Source organism: Urocampus carinirostris, chromosome 3 (assembly GCF_059441175.1).
Source record: "Urocampus carinirostris isolate Australia breed hairy pipefish chromosome 3, RoL_Ucar_1.0, whole genome shotgun sequence".
Taxonomy (NCBI): domain Eukaryota; kingdom Metazoa; phylum Chordata; class Actinopteri; order Syngnathiformes; family Syngnathidae; genus Urocampus; species Urocampus carinirostris.
In genome coordinates this window covers 38109882-38137802 of record NC_142351.1, presented here as the reverse complement: position 1 = coordinate 38137802, position 27921 = coordinate 38109882, and the positions used below count along the sequence as shown (strand labels likewise).

Genomic DNA, 27921 nt, shown 5'->3' with positions numbered 1-27921 from the left:
TCATTTCAAGAAAAATAAAAGTGGTAAAACAAAACTTTTTTTTATTTTTATATATTACATCGTAATATCCACTAACATTGTAAGACACTAAAATGGGTATTCATGGTGACATCAGATAATTAGAAATACAGGCTAATGTAGCATTCAAATGATTTAACAGTCAGGTTCTTTAACAAGATAGTACTTCACAGTTGAAGAGTGTTTTCTAACTCAGTGCCAAAGACAGATTTTCTTTTAATTTACATATTTTATCAAAGGAAGGGGTGTAGGTACAGTAGACCCCGAGATACTGCAACTCGCCTTATGTAATTTGCACTTTTGGTTCCTCTTGATGGAATTTTTTTCTACTACATGACATCACAAACAAATCATTTTGCCCAAAACTTGGGAGAAAATACTGCATCCAAAAATAGGAAATTTTAGTTTACAGTAGTTGCCAGGGATATGGCGTCCCCAGATTACAGTTTTCACTTTGGTGTAGAGTATTTTGGGCAATGCGTTATGGCATTTTCCCAAACATATGTGACAAAACAATAATTTTGTGTTTCTGATAACTGTCAAATATAAAATGTGCGTTGCTTGTGCATATTTAAAGTTACATTGCTAATATGCCTGATTGCTATTGGTCGACGTCAGATAAATTGCTTGTTTGCTATTGGTTTGAGTCCGGGCATCATGAAAATGCCGTAATGCTATTTGCTGAACTACCTACCACAATGCCTTTCTCTTTATTCAGTTCAGAATCTCGTATGCTTTGAAAAAACTTTGGGAGTCAGCGATAAATACTGTATTATTTTGCACTATATATATATTCACTATGGGTCAAAGGCTTGCAGTGACGCTAAAGCGAGAAGCAAAACATGAACATGAAAAAAAAGCTTGTGATTAACGGCAAATATGAATTGGGAACAGGAATGGCGACCCTTGTTATGGAATTTGGCAGAAACCAATCAACAATCGAGAATATTATATAAAGTAAGGAAGCAATCAAATGAAATGTGATTCTGCCGTCTCCTCCATCCTCTCTGCACCCACCTAGGAACTACTTTAGCCAGCACAAGTCACATCACAACAAAAGTAAATGAAATGTCATATTTCATTTACATACATATTTACTCATACTGCTATTTAATCATGTACGTGTATACATAACTAGCGCTTACCATTAACATTTCTTGTATCCTTTTTTTCCAGGGATTAGAATTCATAGCCTTCCATTCCCTGCTATATGGCAATTCACTTTACCTCACAACAGATTTATGTCATATCCTGGAGTCTAATATATGTGTGAAAATCAGAAGAATGTAAACAAGGGAATAAACTGTTTATGAGATCTTAAATGTGACAAGGTGAAATGGAGACAGAAGACGCACATTGAATGATACGAGGACTTCTTGATGTTCTCCAAATGTTGCGTTCAGATTATATAACCAACCGAGCAGGTTATCATATTATGTACGTTCTGCTAAAATCTTGGAGCTCTTTCATTGGAAGCACCTCTGCAGAAAGTGGCTCATGTGGGTGTACACGTGCTGGTTAGCTGAACCGGAAAGTCCGTGGTTCTTGTCCGTGTACCACTAAAGGACGAAAACACCACTTTCATTATCGAGATCCTATCTCCTCCGATATCGTTAGCTTACCATTGCTTCAAAGTCCACCTGCTCGTTGACCAGAGCTTCCGAAATCTCAGCCGCTTGCTGGAAATGAACATTGTCTAGAAAAAAAGAGGAAACAAGACATGTCATATTCCCTTTGGACAAAGAAAGTCAGACCTTAAAATGGACATACCATCCGCTGTCCCGTGAACCAGAAGATACTGGACTGTGTGGAAGTTCCTAGCCCGAGAAGTTACTGTTGAGTTCTGTGCAGGACGGGATCAGATGTCTATTTGTGTTATTGTGGGGCCACTTAATTCATGCAGACTTACGTCGTAGGCTTCTGGATTCTCCACCGGTTTTGTCATGTACCGCTCGGTGTAGATTGAATCTGGAAAGAAACCAGAGTGGACCAACAGTTTTTGCTATTTCTGCTGAATTTTTAGGGGGATTTACCTAATAATTTGTCACTAGTATGATTTTGTTTGGAACTTTAAGGTGACAGAATGTAGTAATATACAAATAGACGTCATTGTATCTTAGAATGGAGCTGAATTGTGTGCATTCAAAGGAAAGACACTAGGGAAGGATACGAAGAATAACACTTTAAAAATAAAATCCTACTCCCATATTTTATGCTAAGACCAAGGATACATTTCAACCAGCAACAGGACAAAAAAGATGGAGGTAATCACCACAAAAGAATACAAAAGACAGAGCAAGCTGAATACACACAGAGCAGCTGAAAAAAGCCTATAGCTGGAGTTTGTCAAAGCTCGTTTAAAAGGCCAACTTTAGCAGCTAGCGAGAGAAGCTACTAGATATGTCAGTAAGGATTCCAAGAGCAAACCAGAATTTGTCGATTAGCGGGAATCCTGACTCACGGAACTCAACATACAGTATGTCACCTTTCTGCAGATTTTCATTATATTGTTTAATAGAACATTACTGAAGAAACATTGCTTTGACACAATGAAAATAAGTTTGTAAACGAAGGCCATGGCTTAATGGAAAAATATCCTCTGGTCTTATCAGACAAAATTAATATATTTGGCTCGGATTGTGTGAAACATGTGTAGTGAGGAGTACAAATGCGTTTGTGTCTTGCCTAAAGTCAATAATGATATTAGGAATGTCATGGTTTGGGGCTGCATGAGTGTGACTGGAATTGGGGAGTTTAATTTCATTAAGGAAACACAAACTCAAGTATGTGTAACGGGTGTGATAATAACTTTTATTTTATTGAAATTCCTGCTAAAATATGTGTATAGTTTTTGGTAAATGTCCTGCAATGCTGAGTCCAACAGTGCCATCTGCTGGTATGGGGTGGGCTTTGGTTTTGGCTTCTAACATGTGACCAGGAGGTGGGGTTTGTTGTCAGTTTTACCAGAGTACTACAAAGGTAAGACATATCTTTTGGTGCTCCACAAAATAAGTTAATTTTAAACTTTATAACCCCAGCTGACAAATCTCTCAACATGCATAGTAATGTGATTGATATTGTCAAGCTGTTTAGGTTTATTTTCGTTTTGTTTCTGTTTTACTAAATATTAATTCCCCTTGTAGAGATCAAAGAGATCTGACCCAGCAGAAAAAGCTAATGTTGTGACTCATCCATTTGCAGGTAAATTGTACCCATTTTTATACTCATTATTGTTTTTATTCCTATTTTTCATATACATTAAAAAAAGGATGATGTTGGTTAAAATTCAGAGTAAAGAAAAACATGTTGAATTCATTGTAAACGTTAAAAATCCACTATACGATCTCTTGTTAAAAGTATCTTGTTAAAATGCAAAGATTTATACATGTATTGTGATATTCTAAAATGTATTTTCTGTAAAGTGAAAAGAAAGCTCTTTGATATGCTTTGTTGTCAGTTTTACCAGAGTACTACAAAGAGATCTGACCCAGCAGAAAAAGCTAATGTTGTGACTCATCCATTTGCAGAAACTGTAATAATAAAAACCTCATCATCCAGTCCAGCGTGAATGTGGATCTTTGGTGGGACACGTACACCGCGGTTACATATGTACTGTGAAAAACTGGAGCAGAGAATGATCTCCTACCGCCAGAAACTGGGTCGCATGGCAATGTTTCAGGCTAACAATGACCCCAAATACACTTCTAAGATGATGAAGGCTTTTTTTCAAGGGGCTAAGGGTAAAGGGGATGGACTGACCAAGCATATCCACAGATCTAAATCCAATAGAACACCTTTGGGGCATTCTCAAGCGGAAGGCAGAGAAGCACAAGGTCTTGAATATCACCTAGCTCAGTCATGTTTTAATGGAGGAGTGGAAGAGCATTCCATTGGCACTTTGTGAGGCTCTGGGGAAATCCATGCCCAAGAGGATTTAAGTGGTTCTGCAAAATCATGGTGGCTACACAAAATATTGAACTTCAGGAACTTTTACTGAAGGGTCCATCACGTTTGTTACCAGGGGTTTAGCTACTAATGACTACATCTTGAGTTTTTTGAGGGGGGGAAATAATTACACTGCTATCTATATAGAGTAAGCATTACACAGACTACCTTTTATTGTGCCAAAGCGATGTTTCTGTAGTGTTGTTCAATTAAATATTAAAATGAAATCTCTGCAGGGATGTGAGGCATTTATTCACTTTTGTGACATACTTTAAGTGGCTAGAGGAGGAAACCGTGGTAAAAACAGAGGATGAAAACAACCAAATATCAAGATCATGGACTCGGTGACGTTCTTTTTCATTAACAACTGTGGGAGAGGAGTGACTCTGGAGGATGAAGTAAGAGCAGGTAACAATAATAACAGTGGCTAGCGACGTGCCATAGCCAGCACCCAAGTGACTAATGTGAGAAGCTAGAGAAGAAAACCGCGGGAAAATAGCACCAGATGCCTGAAACATAAGACTTGGTAACGTTCACTGCATGACCACCTTTGGAGACACATGAAGGGAATGTTGTTTACAAGGAGCAGCAGACAGAAAATGGCTAGCAGCCAAGTGGCGTACATGGGTGGCTTGAGAAGGAAACGGTGGGGGAAAATTCGAAGATGCCTGAATAACGGAACTCTGCTACGTCCGCTAGCATAGCAAGCTGGGGAAGGCGAGTGACACATCAGGACAAAGTTGGACCAGCTAAGAATAGCGGCCAGCCGTGAGCCGTAACATGCAGCCAAGTGGCTAACATGATTGGCTAAAGAAGGAAACAGCTGGAAAAAAACAAGTTATTTTTATCTAAGATACTTTTTTACATATTCTCAAAATTAGTAACATTATCTAAAAAAGCACACAGTGTTCTTTTCCATAGTTTTTAACTTACTCTACCATGAAAAACAGTATAAATTCTATAAAAAGAGAGTATCAAGAGATTTCTATCAAACGGGTTGTAAAAGTCATAAAATACCATAAAATTCCCATTTGGAAACAGGTGCGACTGCCATTCCACATTTAAAGACTCCACTTCCAGATCCCAACGCCATAGATGCCACGTATCCACCGTAGGACTAACCAAAAAAACATGAATGCCAATTAGACTCCAAATTAAGGCTAAATAAACTACAGTATATGGACAACTCACCCATCCCCATATAGCGATCCGAGCTTTGTCAACAAATCCCATTTTGACAAATTCCCTGAAGCAGAAATACAGTAGAGTGAATATGTAACAATCGTTATTGAATCAGCGTTACAGCACAAGCACAATATACTCTTTAAAATGAGTTCAGGAGCCTGTACAATCAATTGTGGCTCTCAAGTGTCTCGCACACATTGTGAAGAGGGTAAGAGGAGATACAACAAACATACAAAATTCCCAAACACTCTAATGAGGAACATAATTGCTAAGAATCAGTAGTGTCTGCTGATCTAACATTACAACGAGGTGTCCAATTATGAAAAGGTAGAGAGGAGAGACAACCGAAGTTCTACTACTACTTCAATAGAATTTTCAATTGAGAAACATAAATACTGAGAATTTTTCCAAAGACTTCAATTTTCAACTTTATTGTCAAATATTCTATATGCACAGCATACAGCACGTAGTAATTTACTTCTTTTCCCCATGTGCAAACATGCAATGAATAAGGCAAAATAAAAATAACAAGAAAGAAATTATGCATATAAAAATCTAAAGTTTAGAATAAAATTTGTGCTAAGTAGCGTCGGCTGATTGAAAATTATAACTATGGGCAAAGTGACTAATTATGAAGATGTAGAGAGGAGACACAACCAACTCTTTTTTCAATACTACTGAGAACATCTTGATTTATTTCAGTAAGGAAACTACATACTCAGAATCTTTCCAACAAGTAATGCCAGATGACTGAATATTATAACGTGGTGTCAAGTGACTAATTATGAAGAGGTAGAGAGGCGACACAACCAACTCTTTTTTCACTACTGCTGAGAACATCTTGATATATTTCAGTAAGGAAACTACATACTCAGAATCTTTCCAACAAGTAATGCCAGATGACTGAATATTATAACGTGGTGTCAAGTGACTAATTATGAAGAGGTAGAGAGGCGACACGACCAAGGTGTGCTATACTTTCCTTGAACATCTGAGTCTATTCTAATAAGGAACCTACAGTGAATGCTTTGAATCTATCTAACAAGTTGTGTCGTCTGATTGAATATCATAACGGGATGTCAACTGCTAATTATAAAGAATTGGAAAGTAGACACAACCAAGTTATACTACTATGTCTATAGAATATCAAAATTGATTCTGATAAGGAACATGTATTGTTAGGATTTTTCCAACGAGCTGATTAAATAATGAACAGGTATAGAGGAGCCATGACCAGATCGTGCTTCTACTTCTATAGAACATATAATTATATTCCAGTGGTGGGCCATGAGGGCCTGCAAAGTATGATCTATTGATCTTATAATGAATCATGTGATGTTTATTATTTTTTGTCCATCAATAAATGTAATTCACCAAAATCATTGCGCCAACAACCCACCATTAACCCGCTTTGTGGGCAAATACAATATACAGTATAGTGTTGATGTAATAGTTTTTCTATCAACTCATATTCACTGAAGGAGGAAAACATGAATTTGGTTGCAGATATTCTGTCAAAGCCATCTTCAAATATGAGTTTTCGAGTAAAACTGGACAGATAGGGAAAACGTTTTCTCCGCCACTTTCAGCCCATTAACTACGAGTGCCCTGGCCCTGCCTCCCCTAAAGTGTTACAGCTCAGTGAGCAAGTTTGCAGGGAAACAGAAGCTCTACAACAAAAAGGTGAAAGCATTTAAGAAATCTTAAAAAAGACTGTCTTTTTTTTGGAGTAAGCAGGATCTTTTATTTTGGGGACATGTTGACAGCGCTGAATCCCAATAACAAATGAAACTATGTGGAGCTTCTTTCTCTATTTGCTGAGAGAGACACAGATTTACGTTATGACTTGTCCACCAAAAAAGTGTTTAGTGGGACGTCAGGCAAAATACAAAACAACGTGATCACTGCTATTGCAGAAGTGATGGGGGAACTGATCAGAAGGGAAGTTAATTGAGCATCGTTCGTCTCTCTTGTGGTGGATAAGACAACAGACGCAAGTAACACAGCGCAGCTGTCCCCGCTTCACATTTTTAATGTTATTTTATATTCAACAACACAAATTCCTTTGGCTCATGAGAGTGGTCAATTCTGAAGCCAGCCTGCTAATTACCCAGGGAGCTGTTTTTAAGGACAGCTGCCCAGAGAAAATAGATCACCAAGCAGGGGAAGAGAGAGCAAAAATCTGGCATAAGTGGCCAATGGTCAAATCAATTTTTGGGTAAGAAAGATGAGGAATTTTGTTTTTTTTAGAGTGAAGGGAGGTCAGGACTGGGCAAAACTCTGGGGACTGATGGAAGGCTGATGTGATTTTAACTATTTGCTCCCTCTGCCACCTTCCACAGGAAATCTACCTGCAAGCAGAGGAAAACCTTTCGTATTTTGGACCTCATCCCCCATTTCCTCGAATAGTTTTGTGGTAGTCAATAAACCTTTTGATAAAATCTGGAAAGCTGGCTCTTGATTGTGTAGTTCCATGTGTAAAACATGCCTTTAACATTCTACTAGTGATCCCAAGAGCCAAGGAGTTATCTGCAGGTTCGAGATGCCTCCATTCGGGCCCCTGTGCTGTGGAATGCTCTTCCCCCTGAGATTCAATCTGCAACCTCAGTGGAAATGTTTAAACCTAAGCTTTAAACACTTCTATTCTATAGCATATGATTAACCTATATTTTATGTCGACAATATCTGTGTATTATTTGTTATCATCCATTGCAGTCTGGCCATGCTGGAAGGGGGATTACCTAACGCTCGGTCCTTTCTCAAGGTTTCTTCATTTTCTTCATGTTGAAGTTTTGAGTTTTTCCGTGCCCTCATGTAGGTTTTAGATCAGGGAATGGTGTAATAGTCTGTGGTTTGCAATAATCTGTGATCTGTGCAGACCTTTGAGACTATTTCTGATTAAGGGCTATACAAATAAACATGACTTGACTTGACTTGACTTTAATTAACTGGGTTGCCACATCGTGTACAAGCAGCTATGGAAGCGCATGTGGCTTTTTGGCACTTCCAAGTGGCTCCCTGAAGCTTTTTCAACAAACAACGGCCCCAAAAACCTTGCCAATGAAGGGCCATTATGATTGTTTTCTAGTAAGGAACACAAATGTTTCGATTCGTCAAGGCGTTGAATTGTTAGTGTTGGTCGATTAAATATTAGAACCTGGTGCCAAGTGACTAATAGAGAGGAGACACAACCAAGTTGAGCTGTTACTTCCATAGAGAAATCTAAATCTATTCTCATGAGGAACTTTAATGGTACGAATATTTTTAACGAGTAGTTTCAATTTATTGTATATTAATACAAGGTGTCAAGTGAATAATTATGAAGAGGTATAGAGGAGACACAACCAAGTTGAACTACTACTTCTATAGAATAGCGAAATATATTCTAATGAGGAACATAAATGCTACCATGTATTGTCAGCTTACTGAAACTTGGGGTCAAGTGACTAATTATCGGGTTTTTATTTCCATTAGGCTGATAACTTTTATGTTATTTTAGCAGCTATAACTACCGTGCATACCTGAAAATAATTATAGTCTGACCTGGCGGCTGTTATCTGATCCTCCACCTCATAAGAGCCGAGACGTTTATAGATCTCGTGCATGAGCTTGTCTCCTCGGTAACCGCTACCTCTGCCGTCAAAGCTAGCCACGATGATCTTCTCTGTGCTAGCCAAGTAGGTGGACCAGCTCACGCTGTAGGACAGGTCCACTTTCTGGCTGCATGGACCGGCGTACCTGCCAGGTACATCGATTTCTGAATTTTGATTCCTGTTTGATTTTTTTTTTTTACTCATCTTACACGTCCAGCAAAAGGGGGTACTTCTTGGATTCGTCGAAGCCTGGTGGCAAAATCATATCGTACCAGAGCTCTGTTGGAAAAATTTTATTTTTAGTTAGGTTTGCCCACTGCATTTAAATTTGGGCTGAGTCAAAATTGAGGATCGTTTTTTGCCGTATGTAGAAATGAATGTATAAATAAATACCTACAAGTATGCGCCATATAAATAAAAACACAGAAATACATTACGTAATACCTAAATATATGACAAATGCAATTTATCCATTCATGCATTTTGTTATTTATTTCTGTATTTATTTTGTTGTGTATTTTGTCGTGTATTTTGTCATTTGTTTGTTTTGTATTTTATCATGCATTTTGTCAGATGTTTTTTCCAGTATTTTGTTGGGTATTTTGTCGGTCATCTTGCCAGCCATCTTTTCGGGTACTTTGTCGGGTCTTATGTCATTTAAGTGTTGTGTATTTTTTCGTGTTATTTAAATAAGAGGGCAGGTCAAACTGGCTGTGCTTTAAATCTATTTGTTAATTGATGAGTGCACCAATCAACTGCAATGCCTTTCTTCCCTTAGCAAGAAGCAAGATATTAGTAGCAGATAAATCCATCTTTGATCAACCATTAGGTGAAAATCTCAAGCAACTAGGCAACTTCCTTATTTGAATAATAATTTGTTTTGACGAAATACACAATAAAATCCTGAAATAAGTAAGTGACAAACAGCAAAATGCATACACATATTAATAAATTGTAATTATGTCATTTATATAGGTATTGTGTGAGTTGTTTATCTGATCATTAATTTTTATGTTTATTTTTTTGTGTGTACATTTATTTCTACATAAGACAAGATAGGTCCTCCACAAGTAAACTCACCGTATCCCGCAATTTTGATGGTTCCTCGACGCACGGATGGCATTTGGATGTCAGATATCTGTCGGGTGAATTGGCTGTTGTCTTCTAAACGAGCCAATTCTATCATCAAAGTGATAAAAGATGATCAGACTAAAGTATTTCCTCCTGATTTTTGTATCATCTTTTACCTTTGTCTTCCTTGGTATCCATAAGGGAACTGAAAGGAACGCCAGGCCCTTTGGTGAAAAAAAAAGAAAATAAATAAAGATCAGTTGAACTGAAACAATTATTAGCATCATAGCACAAACATTTATATAGCATAAAGCATATGACATAGGGCGGCATTAGCTCCTCCGTGTTATATGTCGAAGTGTCCTTGGGCAAGACACTGAATCCCTAATACCCGCAATAAGCAGGCAGGCGCCTTGCATGGCTGACTCCCTATTGGTGTGTGAGTGTGTGGGTGAATGGGTAAGTGTGAAGCACATTGTAAAGCGCTTTGGGAGGTATCATTGACTTGAAATGCAGACCATTTAATATTTCACATAGCATAAAATGCATAGGATTACATCACATCTTTACATTATATGTTTCAATACCAAATGTCACACATGCCTTGGCCAAGAATATAGATCACTCATTCTTATCAATTGGCTGTTAACATTAGTAGCCACAGAATTACCAAAACCAAGAATGTTACGTAGTTTATGGCTCTCATAGCGGCGTTCGTGGAGTAAATGACAGTTATTAATTGCTGAAAGGAATACAAAACAGTTAATATATACAGCTCACTTTATTTATGTTTGGTAGAGAAAAATAGCATTAATTGAAGAATTTATTTGCGTACTTTGTAAGTGAGCTGTCCATTTTAATCAACTAGCTATCAAACTTAATCAAATCAACATTCATGCAAAACACAGGCAGGAGTGCGATAATCTAAAAATACTTTCATCCTTTTTAATGTATTCGTATGACAGTTGAACAAAAGCAATTGTTATAAGCACAATAACATATAGACCTATAGATATTGATGATGGGTGTGCTCATGATGTGAAAATATGACACTTCTAAATAAAGTGCTCCATTACCAAATGGTACTCGTTCCCTTGGCTAAGAAAAATAGATCACTCATTCATGTCATATGGCATTATCTTAGCTGTACATATTAGTAGCTACCAAATACCAAGAATATTCCGTAGTTTACAAAGCCAGTTTATAGCAAACTACGAAAAAATATACAAAAACTAAAAAAATGTGTAGGATAAAAATGTCAATGAGTGCTACTTCTTTATTCAGTATTAAAATTGTTTAAGAATTGATTTAAACCTAAAATTGCACTCTTTAATGCTACCATTAAAAAAATGGAAATCTGAAAATTCTCTTTTTTCATTGTAAAATAATTCAAATGTTTTGCAGCTCTGTGGTGAAAAAAAAATAAAAAATAAAACCAATAATGCTTCACCAGGTTAAATGTATCTTTAGGGCAGTTTCTAACACTTATGCTACTTTAGCTCTTCGTGTAGTTTTAAGTTAATAAGGTGCGCCTTTTATCACGAAGCAATATTTTTGAGGGTGCGCCTTATAGTCCAGAAAATACACAGAAATGTGACCACCAGAAAAATACATTACTTGTTTTTATCGTATGACTGTTGAACAGAAACAGGAACTCACCACGGCAAGTCATGAGATAGAAGCTAGCGTCCTGGCTGAAATAAGCGGAATTATACTGGCAGCTCTCGCCGTTAATGTTGCAAGTAAGACACTTGACTTCGCCCTTACTCCACCTGCGAAAAACCTATGCTGTATAAGCCGCACAGGCCGCACATGGAAAATATTTCAATAAATGGGACAAATGTCTTACCTATAAATGTTTCTTCCTCCAGGTTTGCCACCTTCCTGGTTGCTAGAATAATATCTGTGGGAGTATAAAATGTTAAAGCTTTATTTACAGAAATAAAGTCCTAACAGACCAATATTTAAGATCCTACAAAAAATTTATTATTATACATAAACACTTAGACGTTTTATAACAATTAGTGTTGGCCGATTGTATATTTTAGTTTGGCAGCAGGTGACTATCGGTCGGCTATTTTTTCGTCCGATAACTGTTAGTCCAGATAATTACAGTGTGCTCTTCCTTAATTAGTAACTAGTTTTTGCAGGTATAATGAGTTTTCTATGTAGTAATATCAATAAATGGTCTCTCTATTAATTTGTAATGTGTGCAAGGGATGGGCGAGTTTAAGATTAGTCACATGGTTGAGCATGTGTACAGGCTCTTTTGATTTTACTGGCTTATGGATTTTAGTCAGTACAGTAGATTGAGTTATTTTTTCAGAAGGTTTTTGTTGCACTCTTGTGTATATGTTAATGCAAATTAAATTAATATTGACGGTAGCGCTAGTTGATTAAAATCGTTTTAATCGCGGCACTATGTGTTTGAGTGTCTAAAGTCACCACCTACACCCTTGCGACCATCCTTCTTACGAAAAATTTAAAAAAAGAAGCCATATCGTATTGTAAGCTGCAGGGTTTAAAATGTAGAAAAAGTAGCGGTTGTATGTACATTTTTATAATTTTTATACTAGTTTGTGCGGCACGGCAGGTGAGTAGTTAGCGCGTCCATGGTACAGTTCTGAGGTCATGGGATCAAATCCAGCTACCAGCCTTCCTGTGCAGAGCTTTCATGTTCTCCCCGTGCTTGCGTGTGTTTCCTCCGGGCACTCTGGTTTCCTCCCCCTTTTCCAAAAATATGCATGTCAGGTCAATTGGCCGGTCCAAATTGTCCCTTAGGTGTGAATGAGCGAGTGAGTTGTCTGTCTCTGTGTGACCTTCGAATGGCTAGCAACTAAATAGCTGGCATGGGCTCCAGCACCCCCGCGACCCTTCTGAGGATAAGCGGTCCAGGTAATGGATTGATGGATTCAAACCGGCATGTTTTTTAACGGATTAAGTTGTTTTGTTTTTTTTTACCACTAAGGGGTTCTAAATATCACACAATGTCCCTTTAATAACTCCTGAACTGTTAATTGTTCAAACCAAGATAAACTTAGTGCCGCCCCCTACTTTGAATAACGTTTTATGATGAATTGCATGCTATCATTGTCTGTAGCATCAAATAAATACACACAATAGCAAAACATGTTTGCATTTATAATGGCTGTACATTTACTTTTTATTTATAAGTATTTTTTTCTTTTCCGAACTTGGGACTTGCAATAGTAAGCGGACTTCCCATATATGACACTTTCCAACCCACTCAAATAAAATAATGGATTGCAAAAATAAACAATGAGAAAAGTACTCACACACTATCTGCAGTTACTTTCTGAATGGAAATAACTTCCCATTCTCCTGTTGTAATTGCTGTTGTATTGCCCTTCAAAGGACAATAAAAAAGATAAGTTGGATGAGTTCAGAATTTAAAAAGCAAATCTTCTATCTATCTCTGCAGACGGCAACATTTCTAAATCCCCCTTGTGTAAAGATGCTTTGGCTTTGAGCAAATGACCAATCAGAATAGAGTGACAGGGACTGGTTGAAGGTGGTAGTGAAGACCCCAGCCAGCGGATTGGCACAAGCCTGAGTACCCTGTCTGGTACTCCATCGGGGCCAGCTGCCTTCCTGGGGTTAACGGTTTTCAGCACACACCTTACTTCATTCTCCTGAAGTGTCAAGGTGTTACTGCTGGTGGTTGGTGGGTGTGATGTGACTGTGGCCTTCCAGCTTCAAAGCGAGCAAAGAACTGATTGAGATCCGCGGAACTGATTAAGATCCGCAGAGATCCACAGCTCGGTTTCAGTGCGCTAATTGAATGCTAGCATTCATTGATTGTTAGCTAAGCCCTGAGCAACAACAATGATGTCATCATCTCTCGACTCCAACTCTAAGAATAGCCGCCCTCGAAGACATAACATTAATTTAAATGTTGTACACTTGGATATGGCGTAACGATGTGGAATTAGATGTTTTTCTGCCTCTTGTTACAACATTTTCTTCCATCATACAAAAGGAACAACAAATTCCTTTATGTGACCCAAATGTACATAATTCAAATGTTTGTGCTACATTCTAAGATACTTGTCTTCTATTGGTCAACGTTATACAAGATGCTGGTTTGCTGTTGCTTTGCATCAAGCCTTCATGAAGATGCCGATATGCTATTGGCTAAGCTCCTTCCCAAAATGGCTTTCTCTCTCTTCTTACTGTTTATAATCACATGTAAAAACCTTTAATGTCTTTAGCTACGGGTACCAAGACTTGTAGTAATACTAAACGGAGAAGCAGAAACATGATAACCATGGAAACAAAGTTTGTAATTATCCAGAAATGCAAAAAAAGGCCTTAATAAATTACCCTCGGTTAAATGTAAGCTGTAACCAATTAACGATATGGATGATTATTAAGAGTAAGACGATTAAAACAACAACAAATCCCCACGGTTTTTCCTCCTATCAGTACTTTTCCTCTTCCCTTTATTGGTACTGCATTCTCTTGGTTCTTTGCTAGTTCATTGTTGTTCTCATCATGACCTAAGCACTCAGCTTTTTGTTAATCCTGTGTACCGAACTCTTGCTTGTGTTTCTGCATTGTGCTTCCTCACCGCCCGGAGTGAATTCTTGAAAATTTCACTTTGCAATTCCCACTTCAGAACGGATTAATATAAAATCCCTGGAGTCTTCTGTATCAACCAAAAAGCTGACCCACCCATGATATTAATTTTGATTTATTTTTACTTTAAATATGTCCACCAACCTCCACAACATGATGTATGTGCTTATATCCTTTCAGGTCACTCATCAACAAGTAAAAACTCTTCTTATCCTCAGCAAAAACTGGAGCAGCTGGAGAAAACTAATCAGGGGAAAAGTGGTTAGCAGTGCTTACATTTTCTGTTTCATAGCAACAGTTTATTTCATACCCTTCCAATCCAACCAGTTGTGCTTTCCAAGTTTAAACGCTATAAACAAAAATGTAAAAAAAGTCATTTTTCCATAATTGTTTTATTGTCATGGCACTTATATCATACCTCCACCGGTTCCCAGTCGGTCCCTTTGAGCTCATAGATCTGAAGTATGAGATGGTTTTGGAGCCGTTTGAGCCACTGGACGGCAAGACGTTGGTCAGTGGCCCAAGTGACTGTTGCCAAATAGTGTTCCCTGTTTGGCCAAAATCCAAATATTCACCTTAATATTTACTCTTCACCTAAAACTCTTGGAGGTTACTCTTACTCTGAGCTGAACGTGTCAGGGACAGGAACTTCCATGATGGTTTTTACGTTGTCCGAGTCCACAACAAACAGTTTCACATAAGGGTTGGGGGAACCTGCCTGAAGAATTTAAAATATTCATCGTGAGAACTTAATGAGTTAAAGTACATGTCCTAAGATTTGGTTACCCCACCTTAGGGTATGGAATTGACACAGTACTGGGATACTGATTGTCTCCGTACCAGGAGTACTCCAAAATAGGGACCTGTGTGTCGTTAAACTCCACATAGGCCACATATTTTCCCCCGGGGGACCACCACAGACCCTGATTGGATGAGAACATCTCCTCTGGTTGGGAGAAGAGAAATGAAAAGTCAGGAAAATGCTTCTTGCTATCTAGTGATCTTAAAGGAAACATACAAAGAATTACTGGAAATAAATGTCTGTATAGTAGATCTCGGGGATATGGCATCCGATAAAGCGTTTTTACTCTGTGGTGTAAAATAAGCTTTTTTTTTTTTCAGTCCTTCTTTCCTTTCCCCACTATAGGGGATCAAGAGACAGATATTTCACTTGCGTCAAAACTTTGCCATCTGCTATTGGTCAATGTCATACAAAAGGGTGAAATCCTATTGGGTAACGTCACAGCATCATGAAAACTGTAATATACTATTGGCTGAACTACTTCCCACAAATATTTTGTCTCTACATTCCGTTCAGAATCTTGTGTGTTTCATAAAGACTTCGTGAGCCGACAACACAATACTGTATATTTTGTACTGTATTTATTTACTATGGTTCCCTAGGCTTGCAGGTATGCTGAAGGGTGAATAGAAAACATGACAACCATCTAATCTATTTTGATTTTTGAGGAATATGAAGAAGGTACATGAGTCCTTTGCTAGGTAGCATGGCTGTAACCAATCAATGATTGTGACTATTATTTAAAAACAAGAAGACTATTAGAACAATCGTCTAAAGGCATGACAATTCAGATCAGTTAAAATCGGTTTTGATTTTAAACTGTCGTCTGTGCCCTCTGCATCAACTTGCTACTCCACTCAACCAGTTCAGTTCACGCCATACAAAGGAAAATTTCAATTAAAATGTTAATAAAATAGTCCTTTACATGTATATTTACAGTATTTATAATGTAATTTAATCATATCCATGTGTATTACACAAGAGTAGCACGTATTTATATATATAGTGTAAACTACTTACTTCTATACTGTTTTGTCATTTTAATGTATTTATCTGGGATACTGGGGATTGGAAGGCATTACCTAATTACCATGGGGTTTCCCCCTCCCCCCCACTATACAGCTATTTCACTTTGTGATCCCATCCTCAGACTGGACTAATGTCGTATCCCTGAGGTCTTCTGTATTGATTAGCGTTGGCATGACAGACACTAGGCGGTGCTCGAGCTCCTGCCCCTCTTGTATTTCAATTGCCTTTCATGAAAGGGTTTACAGAGACTAATAATGACTGTATTTTAAGGAGGTTTCTCTATTAAATCTTGTAGAAAATGTTTATATTTTTTGAAAGGTCAGGGGGGGTTTTTTGTGTTTTTTTTTTTTTTTTTTTAAAGAAAAACACGATGCTTTGCAAAAATGATATCCGAGCATCTCATATTTACCTTCATAGACCCAATCTGGTATTCCATTCAAGATGTGATTCTCCTCCCCGTTGAAAGTCACTTGCTGGGGCTCAGAATCTGGGCCGGACTTTATAAAGACGTCATTTTTCCAGACGTAGGCCTAGAAAGCCGAAGGTGTTTAAGAAATAATGATCAAAGATTCAAATTTGATTCTGTGGAACTCACCTGTTTGCTCCCTGTAGGCGCCCAAGCAAAATATTGGATTTCATGGGGGAGGTCTGAAGATTCCACAGACTTGCTGAGATTACATGTGACATTCTCAAGATAAGACTAGACAGATATAAAATGTTCTGTTTCTGCACTTACTTCAAAGTCCGGTCGAAAAGTGAGTATGAAGCCGTGAAAGAATGCCGCCATCGCTATCCGAGTCGGGGAAATAAACATAGAAAACATTTTGAAACATGAAATCCTCTGAGGTCTACACACTTGGCCCCTCAGCAACATGATTCTGATTGTTGTTGCTGGGGCAATCACATCACATCGACAGGGTGGACAGTATTTGCAAATGCTAGCTTTCAGTTGAACTAAATTTAGCAACACAATTCCGATTGACAGCACTTAGCAACATTAGCCTTGACAAAGTGGACAGTGAAGTACCTGGGGCAGATAGTTCATGACGACAGTTTGGACAGTTTTGGCAAATTCTAGCATTCAGTTGATCTCAATTTAGCAACATGAATTAGTTTCACAATGTAAATGTATTATTTGTTCATGAGGCAGTCTGTTCATAACAGTATTTGCAAAAGCTTGCATTTTTTTAGTGCACAGTTGACCCCAATTAGCAACATGATAGCCCAAACCCTAAACACATCTTAATAGAGTGGACAGAGAGTATCTTAAAAAGGACAGTTCAATTATAGCAACATAATCTACCTCAATTTTGTGTACACTTGAAGAATGTTTGATGCATTAAACAAAAAACAAATCAATTTGTTGTGGTATTGACAGCAAAATTAGAATCTTACCGTCGTGTAGTTACTCATAAATGCAACATATTTGTGATCTGCGGACAGCTGAAAATCAGAAGCGCCTTTTTCATTCTGTTTGAGGGAAAGATATAAATATGTTTCAACTTATGCTAACTGGAGATGGTTAAATTATGTAATGGTGACTTACAAAGGACTCCGCGCTCAAGAAAACTGTAGACTCGCCAGTGGTCGCATTATGAAGGTAAACGGATCCTTCCCGGCTCTGCAGGTACTCGTCGTCTGCAGATAAAATTAGCAAGCGCGATGAACAAAATCCCTAAATTTGCATCGAAAAAATGTCGCACCAGAGAGCCAGCGGAGATTGTAAGATTTTGGTTTGAGGGAACTGTTGAACACATCTTCGAGGGTGAACGTCCTCATCTCGGCTATGTCATCCTTTGCTTCTGAAAAATATGACATGAAAACAAAACAAAGACATTTGGAATCGTAGTACACAAACTTGAAGAGGCTCACATCTTACTACTAGGGAAGCCCAAATGACCATCTTGCAAAGCTAGCTTGTTCTTAGCACTTAAAGGCAATTTACCACACACAGCTGAGCCCTGGATGTGATCATCGCTGAGTCCTATCATTCAAGCATCTTAAACTTTTCTCACTGTTTCCTTCTCGAGCCACTTGGCTGACAAGATACGGCTCACCGCTAGTCGCTATTGTTATTGTTACCTGCTTCGTCTAAATAGAAACTAGGTTCGTCTTTACACAGCAGGTCTTTCAAGCGAACTTGGAGGAGTTCTGTGATTCAGGGCAGATGTCATGGGTATCGCGCTATTTCCACTGTTTCCTTCTCCAGCCACTCATGTTAGCATACCTGTCAACCTCCACGGCTCTATGCCCGTACAAACTGTCGTAGTTTCCCGTACAAAATACCAAATAATCGTACACCATACTTTTTTTTTTTTTTCGGAATCATACATGATAGAAAATCCCCAGGCGGCAGACGCATGTGCACAGTAGCATCAAACCGCTCGCTTTGTTTGCAACGAAAAAACGATACCGAGATAGAGGCTTCCGCGGCGAACTCCTTTGACTTGATCGATTTGCCGTTTCGTGATAGTCGGTGTATACCGGATGGCACCCATCATTGACAAATTTGCGTTTTTCCGTACAGATTGCCTTGTACGTCGTACTCGTCTTAAAATGCATAAAAAATGTACTTTGTACAGCAAAATCGTACAGGTTGACAGGTATGTGTTAGCCACTTGGCTGCTCACTGCAGTTCACCGCTAGCCGTTATTGTTGTTGTTAGATGCTCTGTGTAAATAAGGCTCGCTTTGTCCTTCCACAGCTGGTCATTCAAGGGAACGTCGCTGAGTTCAGTGATTCATGTTTCTGGGGCTTTTTTCCCCCCAATCTTTCCTTTTCTAACCACCCGTGTTAGCGACTTGGCTGTGGACTATGACTCGCAGCTAGTCGCTTTTGTAATTATTAGATGCTCTGTCTAAATAAAATTTCATCCTTCCAAAGCTGATCATTAAAACGAACGTCACTAAGTTACAATGTTCAGGCATCTTGTGCTTTTTTTCCTTTCCCTTTGATTCTCTAGCCACTCATGCTAACTACTTTACTGCTGGCTTTCGCTCACCACTTGCCACTATTGTTATTGTTAGCTGTTCATAAAGTAAAGCTTGATTCGTCCTTCCACAATTGGTCATTCAAACGTCACATATTTTTCCCCACGGCTTCCTTCTTTAGCCACTCATTTTAGCCACTTGGCTGTGTTGTGTGATTCTGGATCCCAACGCTTGACAAATTCAATCTTTAACTAGCCTTTTTAGTCGCTTCTCCCGCCAGTCACCAAAGTTAGCCCAGCCCTAACCCTATTGCTTTTAGCCACTTGGAGTCATTTTTGCTCATGAAAAAAATGTGGAAATTGGGTTCTGAATTTTGCCATCTGGTATCTTTCGTGGTTCCATAGTGTGTCTTTTTCAAATTCACACACCTCAGCTCCATTCTAAGCTATAGACACCTCTAGTGGAGATTTATTACACACTGTCACTTTAAAATTCAGATGCATAGTTCTTATCCAGTAGTGTGTCATTTAATGACAACCCTAATCGAAGGGAGGAACCCTGTTACAACTTTACAAGATTGTAAACAACTTAAAACTTCCAAAGGTGCTTCATGCTAAACATTAACCTCAGATTATCAGTGATCATGTTCATTGTGTAGCAAATAGAATTAAATGTATGAATAATCAATTCCCCAAAACAATTGGAACGATAACTTACCTCTTAAATAAAGCACAGTGGGTACTGTGATCAGGACGACAACTACAATCAATCCAAGAATTCCCAAGAGAACTTTTCCGATGGAAACCTGAGTGGATGAGGCAAAAAAATGGAAAAATGACAATTTAAGAAAGAAAATTGTGCCTGGTATCAACTCACCATATTCAAAAGAGAAAAAATATCAACAAAATGGGTTGGATAATGTTGCTTTAACACTCATGCGGCGTCAAAAACGTGTGCTCGAGAACGCTTGTACGTCCATAGCTGTTAAAGATTACCTTGGGTTTCAAAGGTAGGTCAATAAAAGTGGAGACAAAAGAGCAAAGTTTGACAATTGAAGTCAACTTAGGAGAAACTAAAGGTGCTGTCGTGTTAAATTAGTAAAATGACAATTTTGCTTGTTCATCTTTTACGTTATACAGATTTTTTTTCTTTAATTTCTTTCGGAATATGTTCCGAAAATAAAGCGTCCTTTAATTTGGTTTTTGAAATCATATAAGAACAAATAAAACATAAAATGACACTCAATGCCCGACCATACAGTCCCATTTAAAGAATTTCTATTAACATATCTTTGCAAACCATTTAACTGTGAATATTTAGAGATTAAATATATAACTCCTGATGTAAGGGTCATCACCAATGTTCCCTCTAATTTTCCACAGGTCTGAGCGTTCACACAGTCGGTGAGCAACGCTTGAAACAACAGTGAGCAACGGCAATCCCAAGTGTGGCAACTAAGTCATTATCAAACATGTCCAAAACTTGACATCAAGTTACATTTTGCTGAGTTTCCGGCAATGGAAAAAAAAAAATCACTTTTGAATGAATTGACTAATGTATTATTGCAAAGGTTGTACGGCCTACAAACGCCATTTGTTTTTACAACAATTCTTTCACAAGATTTCCATTTCTTTTTTTTCCTGGTATCTTTTGCCGCATAATACTAACATTTTGGGGGGCTTATTTAGTCGGTTCCACGATACAGGACTGTATTTAATCACATTTTTTAGTGGAAGTACAATGTTGACAACAAGATTGACTTGGTATAATGGGAAATTATTTGAATGTAACACATTCCCTGTTTTTTTTCTATTTTTTTTTAAATTCCTTTTAAAAAATCTCATTGTGTTTATTTTTCCTAGCTGTTACTTTTTTCTTTTTGTTCTCTTTTTACTTTTTTCCTTTGTTTCTTTCTTTTTTCTGGCTTTTTTCTGAATTCTTACTTGTTTCTCTTCCTTTTGTTTCTTTTTTTTCTCAGCTTTTCACTACTTTTTTCATTTTGGTATTTTTTTTTCTTTTTTGTTATATTTCCCTACTTCCTTTAGGTCATTTTACAATTTTACATAATATTTGGTTGTGTAGGGATTAAAGAAGCAAAACAACCTGAAGAGCCGTTTGGGACCCGAAAAAAACGGTTCTTTTTAGTGAGCCGAGCCGAAGAAGCCGGTTCTCGAAAAACTCTACTGACTTTACTCAACTTCGTTCTCCTCACCACCTGTATTTTTACCTTTATGCACTGTAACTTTGACTTAATTTGCTTCTTAATTGGCAATTTCGAGCCCTGATTTTTGTGAGCTGGGCTAGATTTTCTTGTGTGCGGGAAGCTCTGGGTAGTGCGCAATTGCGCACACACGCAGCTTAGAGGGAACATTGCGCTGGATAGATTTTCTTGTGCGCTGAGAATGTGCGGGCAGTGCACGATTGCGCACGCGCGCAGGTTAGAGGGAACATTGGTTATCACCATCTTAAACAAGCACACAAAACTGTGATAAAAACATATACAGAAGTGTAATCCCTAGTGACCTTATGCTTCATTGCCCCAGTGCAGTGCAAGTTAAAAAATATTCAACGATCCTTTATCCCAGATCCCATATTGCTGGCAGGGGCCGGCAGAGCTTATTTTTTTGTCCAATTTGGTTCACCAAAAAGTGAACTGCACATATGTGATCCTATATTGCTGCAGGTTGGGACCTGCAAAGGGCACTTTTGTCAGGCCGTTATTTCCGCATAAAATGAACTGCACATTGCTTCGATTAGGGGCAGGCTGCATTCAATTTTGTAGGGCCTGATGGATCTTGTTTAATGTTCTGATCACCAAAATATGAAATGCACTCGTGCGGCTGCAATTCATTGTCTTAAATCGAATATTATTGTGAGTGGGGATAGGCAGGTCATACTTTTGGCGGGCCTTGGGGCTCTTATTTTACCATTATTTCTACCTAAAATAAACTGCACTCATGCGGCCAAAATCCATTATTCTCAATCGTATATTGCTGCAGGTGGGTATCGGTAAAAAGCATCTTTGTCAGGAGGTGTTCCGATCATGTCCGCTTAAAATGTATTGCACTCTTAAGCCGCGCTCCATTATTATCAGCTGATTCTTGCTAAAAGCAACGCCAGAGAAAGCAAATTTGTTTCATACGTGACCGTTCTTTTAATGTTCTTACCACCTGTGTGGCTGTGATCCCTTATTTCCGATCGCCTCTTGCTGAGAACAGAGGACATAAGCACTTTTTTGTTGGGCCTCGTGGGTTTTTGCCATTATTTAATTTTATTTTGAGCGCCAGATAGTACTTATGTTGGATATGGGGCTCTAATTTTGCTGTTATTTCCAATGAACAGCATTCGTGCGACCGCGACCCATTATCACCAATCCCATATTGCTCCAAGAACAGACGGAAAGAAAACAAATATGTCCCACCAATCTAGGGGGTGTCAATAAAAACATTTAATTATGATTTAGGGCTTGCTACTCGAATTGTGGTGCATTTATGACGGTGGGAAACCTGTGGTGGTGTCTCTGGACGGTAATTGTTTTTCTGTTCATAGTTTTTCTTTATCTTTTTTTCGAAGCCTGCCACCCCCAATTAGCTGAGTTGGTGAGTGACCCCTGATATCAAACTTACCTTCAAAATTACAACGGTGTGACGGAATCTAAAGCTTAAAGTAAGCAAATAGCTATTCCAGCACCTGGCAAATAATCCTTTCCGTGTTTGCCCGGACTGTGAAGTCGCCATGCTAATGTTGCCACGTGGATGGAGACACAGCTTACATACCTGTACACACACACACACATACTGGACTGTCTCAGAAAATTAGAATATTGTGATAAAGTTCTTTATTTTCTGTAATACAATTAAAAAAACAAAAATGTCATACATTCTGGATTCATTACACATCAACTGAACTATTTCAAGCCTTTTATTATTTTAATATTGCTGAATTTGGCCTACAGCTTAAGAAAACTCAAAAATCCTATCTCAAAATATTAGAATATCATGAAAAAGTATACAAGTAGGCTATTCAACTAATCACCTGAATCATCTAATTAACTCGAAACACCTTGCGAGGTTTCCTGAGCCTTAAGAACACTCAGCTTGGTTCAGTAAACTAAATCACAAGTATGGGGAAGACTGCTGATCTGACTGCTGTCCAGAGGACCATCATTGATACCCTCCATCAGGAGGGTAAGACACAAAAAGAAATTTCTCAAAGAGCAGGCTGTTCACAGAGTGCAGTTTCAAAGCATATCCACAAAAAGTCTGTTGGAAGGGAAAAATGTGGCCGGAAACGCTGCACAACCAAGAGAGATGACCGCAGCCTTAACAAAATTGTGAAGAAGAGCCGCTTCCAGAATTTGGGGGAGCTTTAAAGACAGTGGGCTGAAGCTGGAGTCCAGGTATCAAAAGCCACAGTTCACAGACGTGTCCGGGAAATGGGCTACATTAGCCGTATTCCCATGGTCAAGCCACTTCTGAACTCAAGACAACGGAAGAAGCGTCTGACTTGGGCTATGGAGAAGAAGCACTGGACAGTTGCAGAGTGGTCCAAAGTCCTCTTTTCAGACGAAAGCAAGTTTTGCATTTCATTTGGAAGTCAAGGCGCCAGAGTCTGGAGAAAGGCTGGAGAGGAGCAAAATCCAAGTTGCTTGAAATCCAGTGTGAAGTTCCCACATTCAGCAATGGTTTGGGGAGCCATGTCAGCTGCTGGTGTTGGTCCACTGTGTTTCATCAAGTCCAGAGTAAATGCAACTGTGTACCAAGAGATTTTAGAGCACTACATGATTCCATCTGCTGAAAAGCTCTATGGAGATGAGGATTTCATTTTCCAGCATGATCTGGCACCTGCCCACAGTGCCAAAACCACCAGTAACTGGTGCACTGACCATGGCATCACTGTCCTTGATTGGCCTGCTAATTCCCCTGACCTGAACCCCATCGAGAATTTGTGGGGTATAGTTAAGAAGAAGATGAAAGACACCAGACCTGAAAATGCAAATGAGCTGAAGGCCGCTATCGAAGCATCCTGGGCATCAATAACACCTCAGCAATGCCACAGGCTGATTGCCTCCATGCCACGCCGGATTGATGCAGTAATCCGTGCAAAATGATTCCCAACCAAGTACTGAGTGCATCAATGGACATTTTCAAATGTTTGATTTAGTTTTGCTGTTATAAAATTATTTTTTTACTTGGTCTGAGGAAGTATTCTAATATTTTGAGATAGGATTTTTGAGTTTTCTTAAGCTGTAGGCCAAATTTAGCAATATTAAAATAATAAAAGGCTTGAAATAGTTCAGTTGATGTGTAATGAATCCAGAATGTATGACATTTTTGTTTTTTTAACTGCATTTATATATATATATATATATATATATATATATATATATATAATATAAGTATAGTGTACATTAAAATTCCATATATACAGATACATTAAAGAATTAATAATAAAGTGATAATAGAAAATAAATCAATTGTAAAAAAAGCAAAATGTCTGAATTACTCAATTTTTTTAATTGCATGCTCTATTTAAAGAAAAATATAAAAACCCTTGTAAAATCCAATAACATTTACGTGTGTCTTGATTTTCATTTACCATGACAATAACATTATACACATGTCTCCAAAAAATAGTGTTAGAGAGGCCGATGCTCTACTTTGTCAATTCATCAAAACTTATTTAATCGTCATAAATACTAACAAGATATTGTTAGGAGCACCATTACACGGACATATGGATATTATGTATGTGTTCATGAAATGAAAGTACTTAGCTTCTACCAGTGCTCCAAAACTGCGTGCATTTGCTGAGAAAAGTATATCACTCATTCTGATTGAGTGACATTATTTTAACTCTACACATTAGTAGCTTTAATAAATCTAAATTAATATACAAATGCTGGTGCAGAGAAGAGAAACTAGATAGATTTGGCCAATTACAGCTTTTGCGGTCTCTCATAGCTGTAAGAATTAAGTAAATTTATGGTAGCATTGATTTTCTTAATGAGTACAAACATTTGCATATGTACAGTATATGTTGTACATGTCTAGTAAAGAAAAGCAACACATTTTGTCACAATTAATACACTCGTTTGCAGATGTCAACCTTAATCAACAAGCATTCAGCATTCACGCTCAACCGTGCGCAGGAGTGCAAAAAGAAAGATTTTTTTCTTTTTAAATGAAACCCGCTAAAGATCAGAAATTTGTACATTCACAACAGACTATACACAGTCCAGGCCATATGACTGATTATGGCCTAGATTTCCAGTGCCTTGTGTACATTATCAAGAAGTAGAGAGGACATAAGACCAAATTGTGCTATTGTACCCAAAATCTAAATATATTCTAATGAGGAACATGAATGAGTATTTTTTTTCTGTGCGGCGGATAACTGTGATGACACTTTGTCCATTTATTAGTCCGATAACTTTCGAACCGATAATTATCATACATTCATGGAAAGAATGCTGTAGTCCTTGGTCTTCTTACCTTGCTGCTTTGGACCGATCTCAAAATTTTTTGTTATTTCTTACCTTGAAATTTCTCAAGGACATCCACAGATCCAGCAAATCCCGAATGTTTTTCTTTTCTTGTTTGAATGCTTTGAGTGCATTTTCCCCTATTTTCTTTTTTCGTGTTAATGGTTTCACGTTTCAAGAAAAGCAGGTTACGCTACAAAGCTACACAGAATCCTGACTGAGTCACAACATTGTGCAGAACCCTCATTTTATTACAACACAGTGTACTTTAGGGAAAAACACATTTTTTAAAAAGTGGAATTATTGGGAAACTCTGAGTATGTTTATTTTACATTTTAAAACAGAAATATATTTATATATGTATTTGTGATCTTTATTATTTTGAGAATTATTTTTAGTAGAAAAAGGGGGTATTTTCTCTTCGTTGTACCAGATAATTGTGCTCTTTTGAAGAATTCCTAATCTTCAAATTAATATTAGGAAGGCACAGCGGCTTGGTTCCACTGCTCACCATTAGTTACCGGCCTCCCTGTGCAGAGTTTGCTTGTTCTTCCCGTGCCTGCGTGGGTTTTCTCCTGACACATTCCAAAAACATGCATGGCAGGTTAATTGGCAGGTCCAAACTGTCTCAGTGGTGCTTTAAGCATGAACAAGTGAGTGAATTGAATCTCTGTGTGCCTGTTGACCAGTTCATAGTGTCCACTTCCCAATGATGGCTCCCCCCTTTACCCTAGTGGGGATAAGGGGTGCAGAAAGGGGATGGTGATTAATTAAATAAATCTTGAGCTTTTGAAACTCATTTGCGCCCACTGATGTCTGGCAGTGAAAGAGTAAACGCCAATGGCGTATATAGTCTTAACGGGTTAAAAGAAAAATACAATTTTTAAGACTAACAAAGTCATATGCCAGTAAAACAAAATAGTTTATTTGCAAAGATAACAATTTGATTTATTTTACTGCATTATTCTTACAGGAAATGCCAGTGGCAAGCATAGCTGTCAATGGCCATGTAAGAGAACAAAAAAAGAATAAAAATTAGAAAATTAATTTGCCAGTAGAACAATAATTATTTGGAACAATGAAAAAATGATACATATTTTAGGAACATTTTTCAAACTAGAAATGCCAACAATGCGGCACAGTTCGGAGGTCATGAGATCAAATCCTCCTGTACGGAGTTTGCATGTTCTCCCTATGCTTGTGTGGGTTTCCTCTGGGCACTCCAATTTCCTCCCACATTCCAAAAACATGCATGTCAAGTTAATTGGCTGGTCCAAATTGTCCCTAGGTGTGAATGATCAAGTGGGATGTCTGTCTCTGTGTGCCCTGCAACTTGCTGGCAACCAGTTTCCGGGTGTCCCCTGCCCACTGCCCAAAGACGGCTGGGATGGGCTCGAGCACCCCCACAACCCTACTGAGGATAAGCGGTGCAGATATATATACATATATATATATATATATAAATATATATATATATATATATATATATATATATATATATATATATATATATATATATATATATATATATAGATAGATAGATAGATAGATAGATAGATAGATACTTTATTCATCTCCGAAGGGAAATTCACATTTCCAGCAGCATCCCTGAGCTGAGAACAGTACAATAATAAAGCCAAAAGAATACAATATACAAATACCCAGTGTATATATACATATATACATATATATATATATATATATATATATATATATATATATATATATATATATATATATATATATATATATATGTGTGTGTGCGTGTGTGTGTGTGTGTGTGTGTGTGTGTGCGCGTGTGTGTGCATATACATACACACATATATATGTTTTTTTTTTAATATGTTCATATGTTTTTCCACTCTTACAGAAAAAGGTTATATTTTCTATTTGGAAGTCAAGGTTTTTTTAAATGCTATTTTTATTGTCTGTTTAAATTAACTTTTATTTTATCCACTGTTTTGTAAATTATAGAAGTTTGATCTGAACATTTGAAATGATCTGAAGGTCAAACATCTTTCAGAAGAGCGTCATTCTTTTTTCCTTTCTTTCTTTTTTTGGTCTATTTGCGCCTGTCTGAAAGGTGTGAGGCAATGATTGGGCACCGTAAACTGTTAAAACACACTGAAAGCTTAACAAATAGAAAAAGATCGACATTTATAGGGAATAAACAGTGTTTTAAACACTTGCTCCACTCACGGCGGATGTCCTCTGCAAACAAATACTCCTTAATGCGGCTTTACTTGTTTGACCAGTTCACTGCTA

At 37.9% G+C, this 27921-nt stretch overlaps 1 protein-coding gene across 1 annotated transcript; it reads right to left on the bottom strand.

Moving 5' to 3' along the window:
* Nucleotides 1-24: 24 nt before the first annotated feature.
* LOC148369615 (dipeptidyl peptidase 4-like) lies at nucleotides 25-20146 on the bottom strand. Its single transcript, XM_088331719.1, has 26 exons — nucleotides 20049-20146; nucleotides 19890-19977; nucleotides 17946-18044; nucleotides 17789-17880; nucleotides 17638-17712; nucleotides 16979-17031; nucleotides 16838-16910; nucleotides 16652-16772; nucleotides 15203-15357; nucleotides 15032-15129; nucleotides 14830-14959; nucleotides 14722-14760; nucleotides 14556-14654; nucleotides 13109-13179; nucleotides 11662-11715; nucleotides 11472-11584; nucleotides 9989-10036; nucleotides 9822-9920; nucleotides 8951-9020; nucleotides 8692-8886; nucleotides 5155-5209; nucleotides 4981-5080; nucleotides 1928-1986; nucleotides 1789-1861; nucleotides 1641-1714; nucleotides 25-1577 (listed from the first exon to the last, which is right to left on the bottom strand). Exons 1-26 carry the CDS (start codon nucleotides 20049-20051, stop codon nucleotides 1485-1487), a joined length of 2229 nt encoding a protein of 742 aa, XP_088187845.1. The 5' UTR covers nucleotides 20052-20146; the 3' UTR covers nucleotides 25-1484.
* Between the last annotated feature and the right edge of the window lie 7775 nt (nucleotides 20147-27921).

Coding starts and splice junctions, on each gene's coding strand:
- LOC148369615 (XM_088331719.1), bottom strand. Junction 18,045..19,889: donor CACTGTGCTTTATTTAAGAG/GTAAGTTATCGT, acceptor CATATTTTTCAG/AAGCAAAGGATGACATAGCC. Junction 1,862..1,927: donor AGAATCCAGAAGCCTACGAC/GTAAGTCTGCAT, acceptor CGTCCTGCACAG/AACTCAACAGTAACTTCTCG.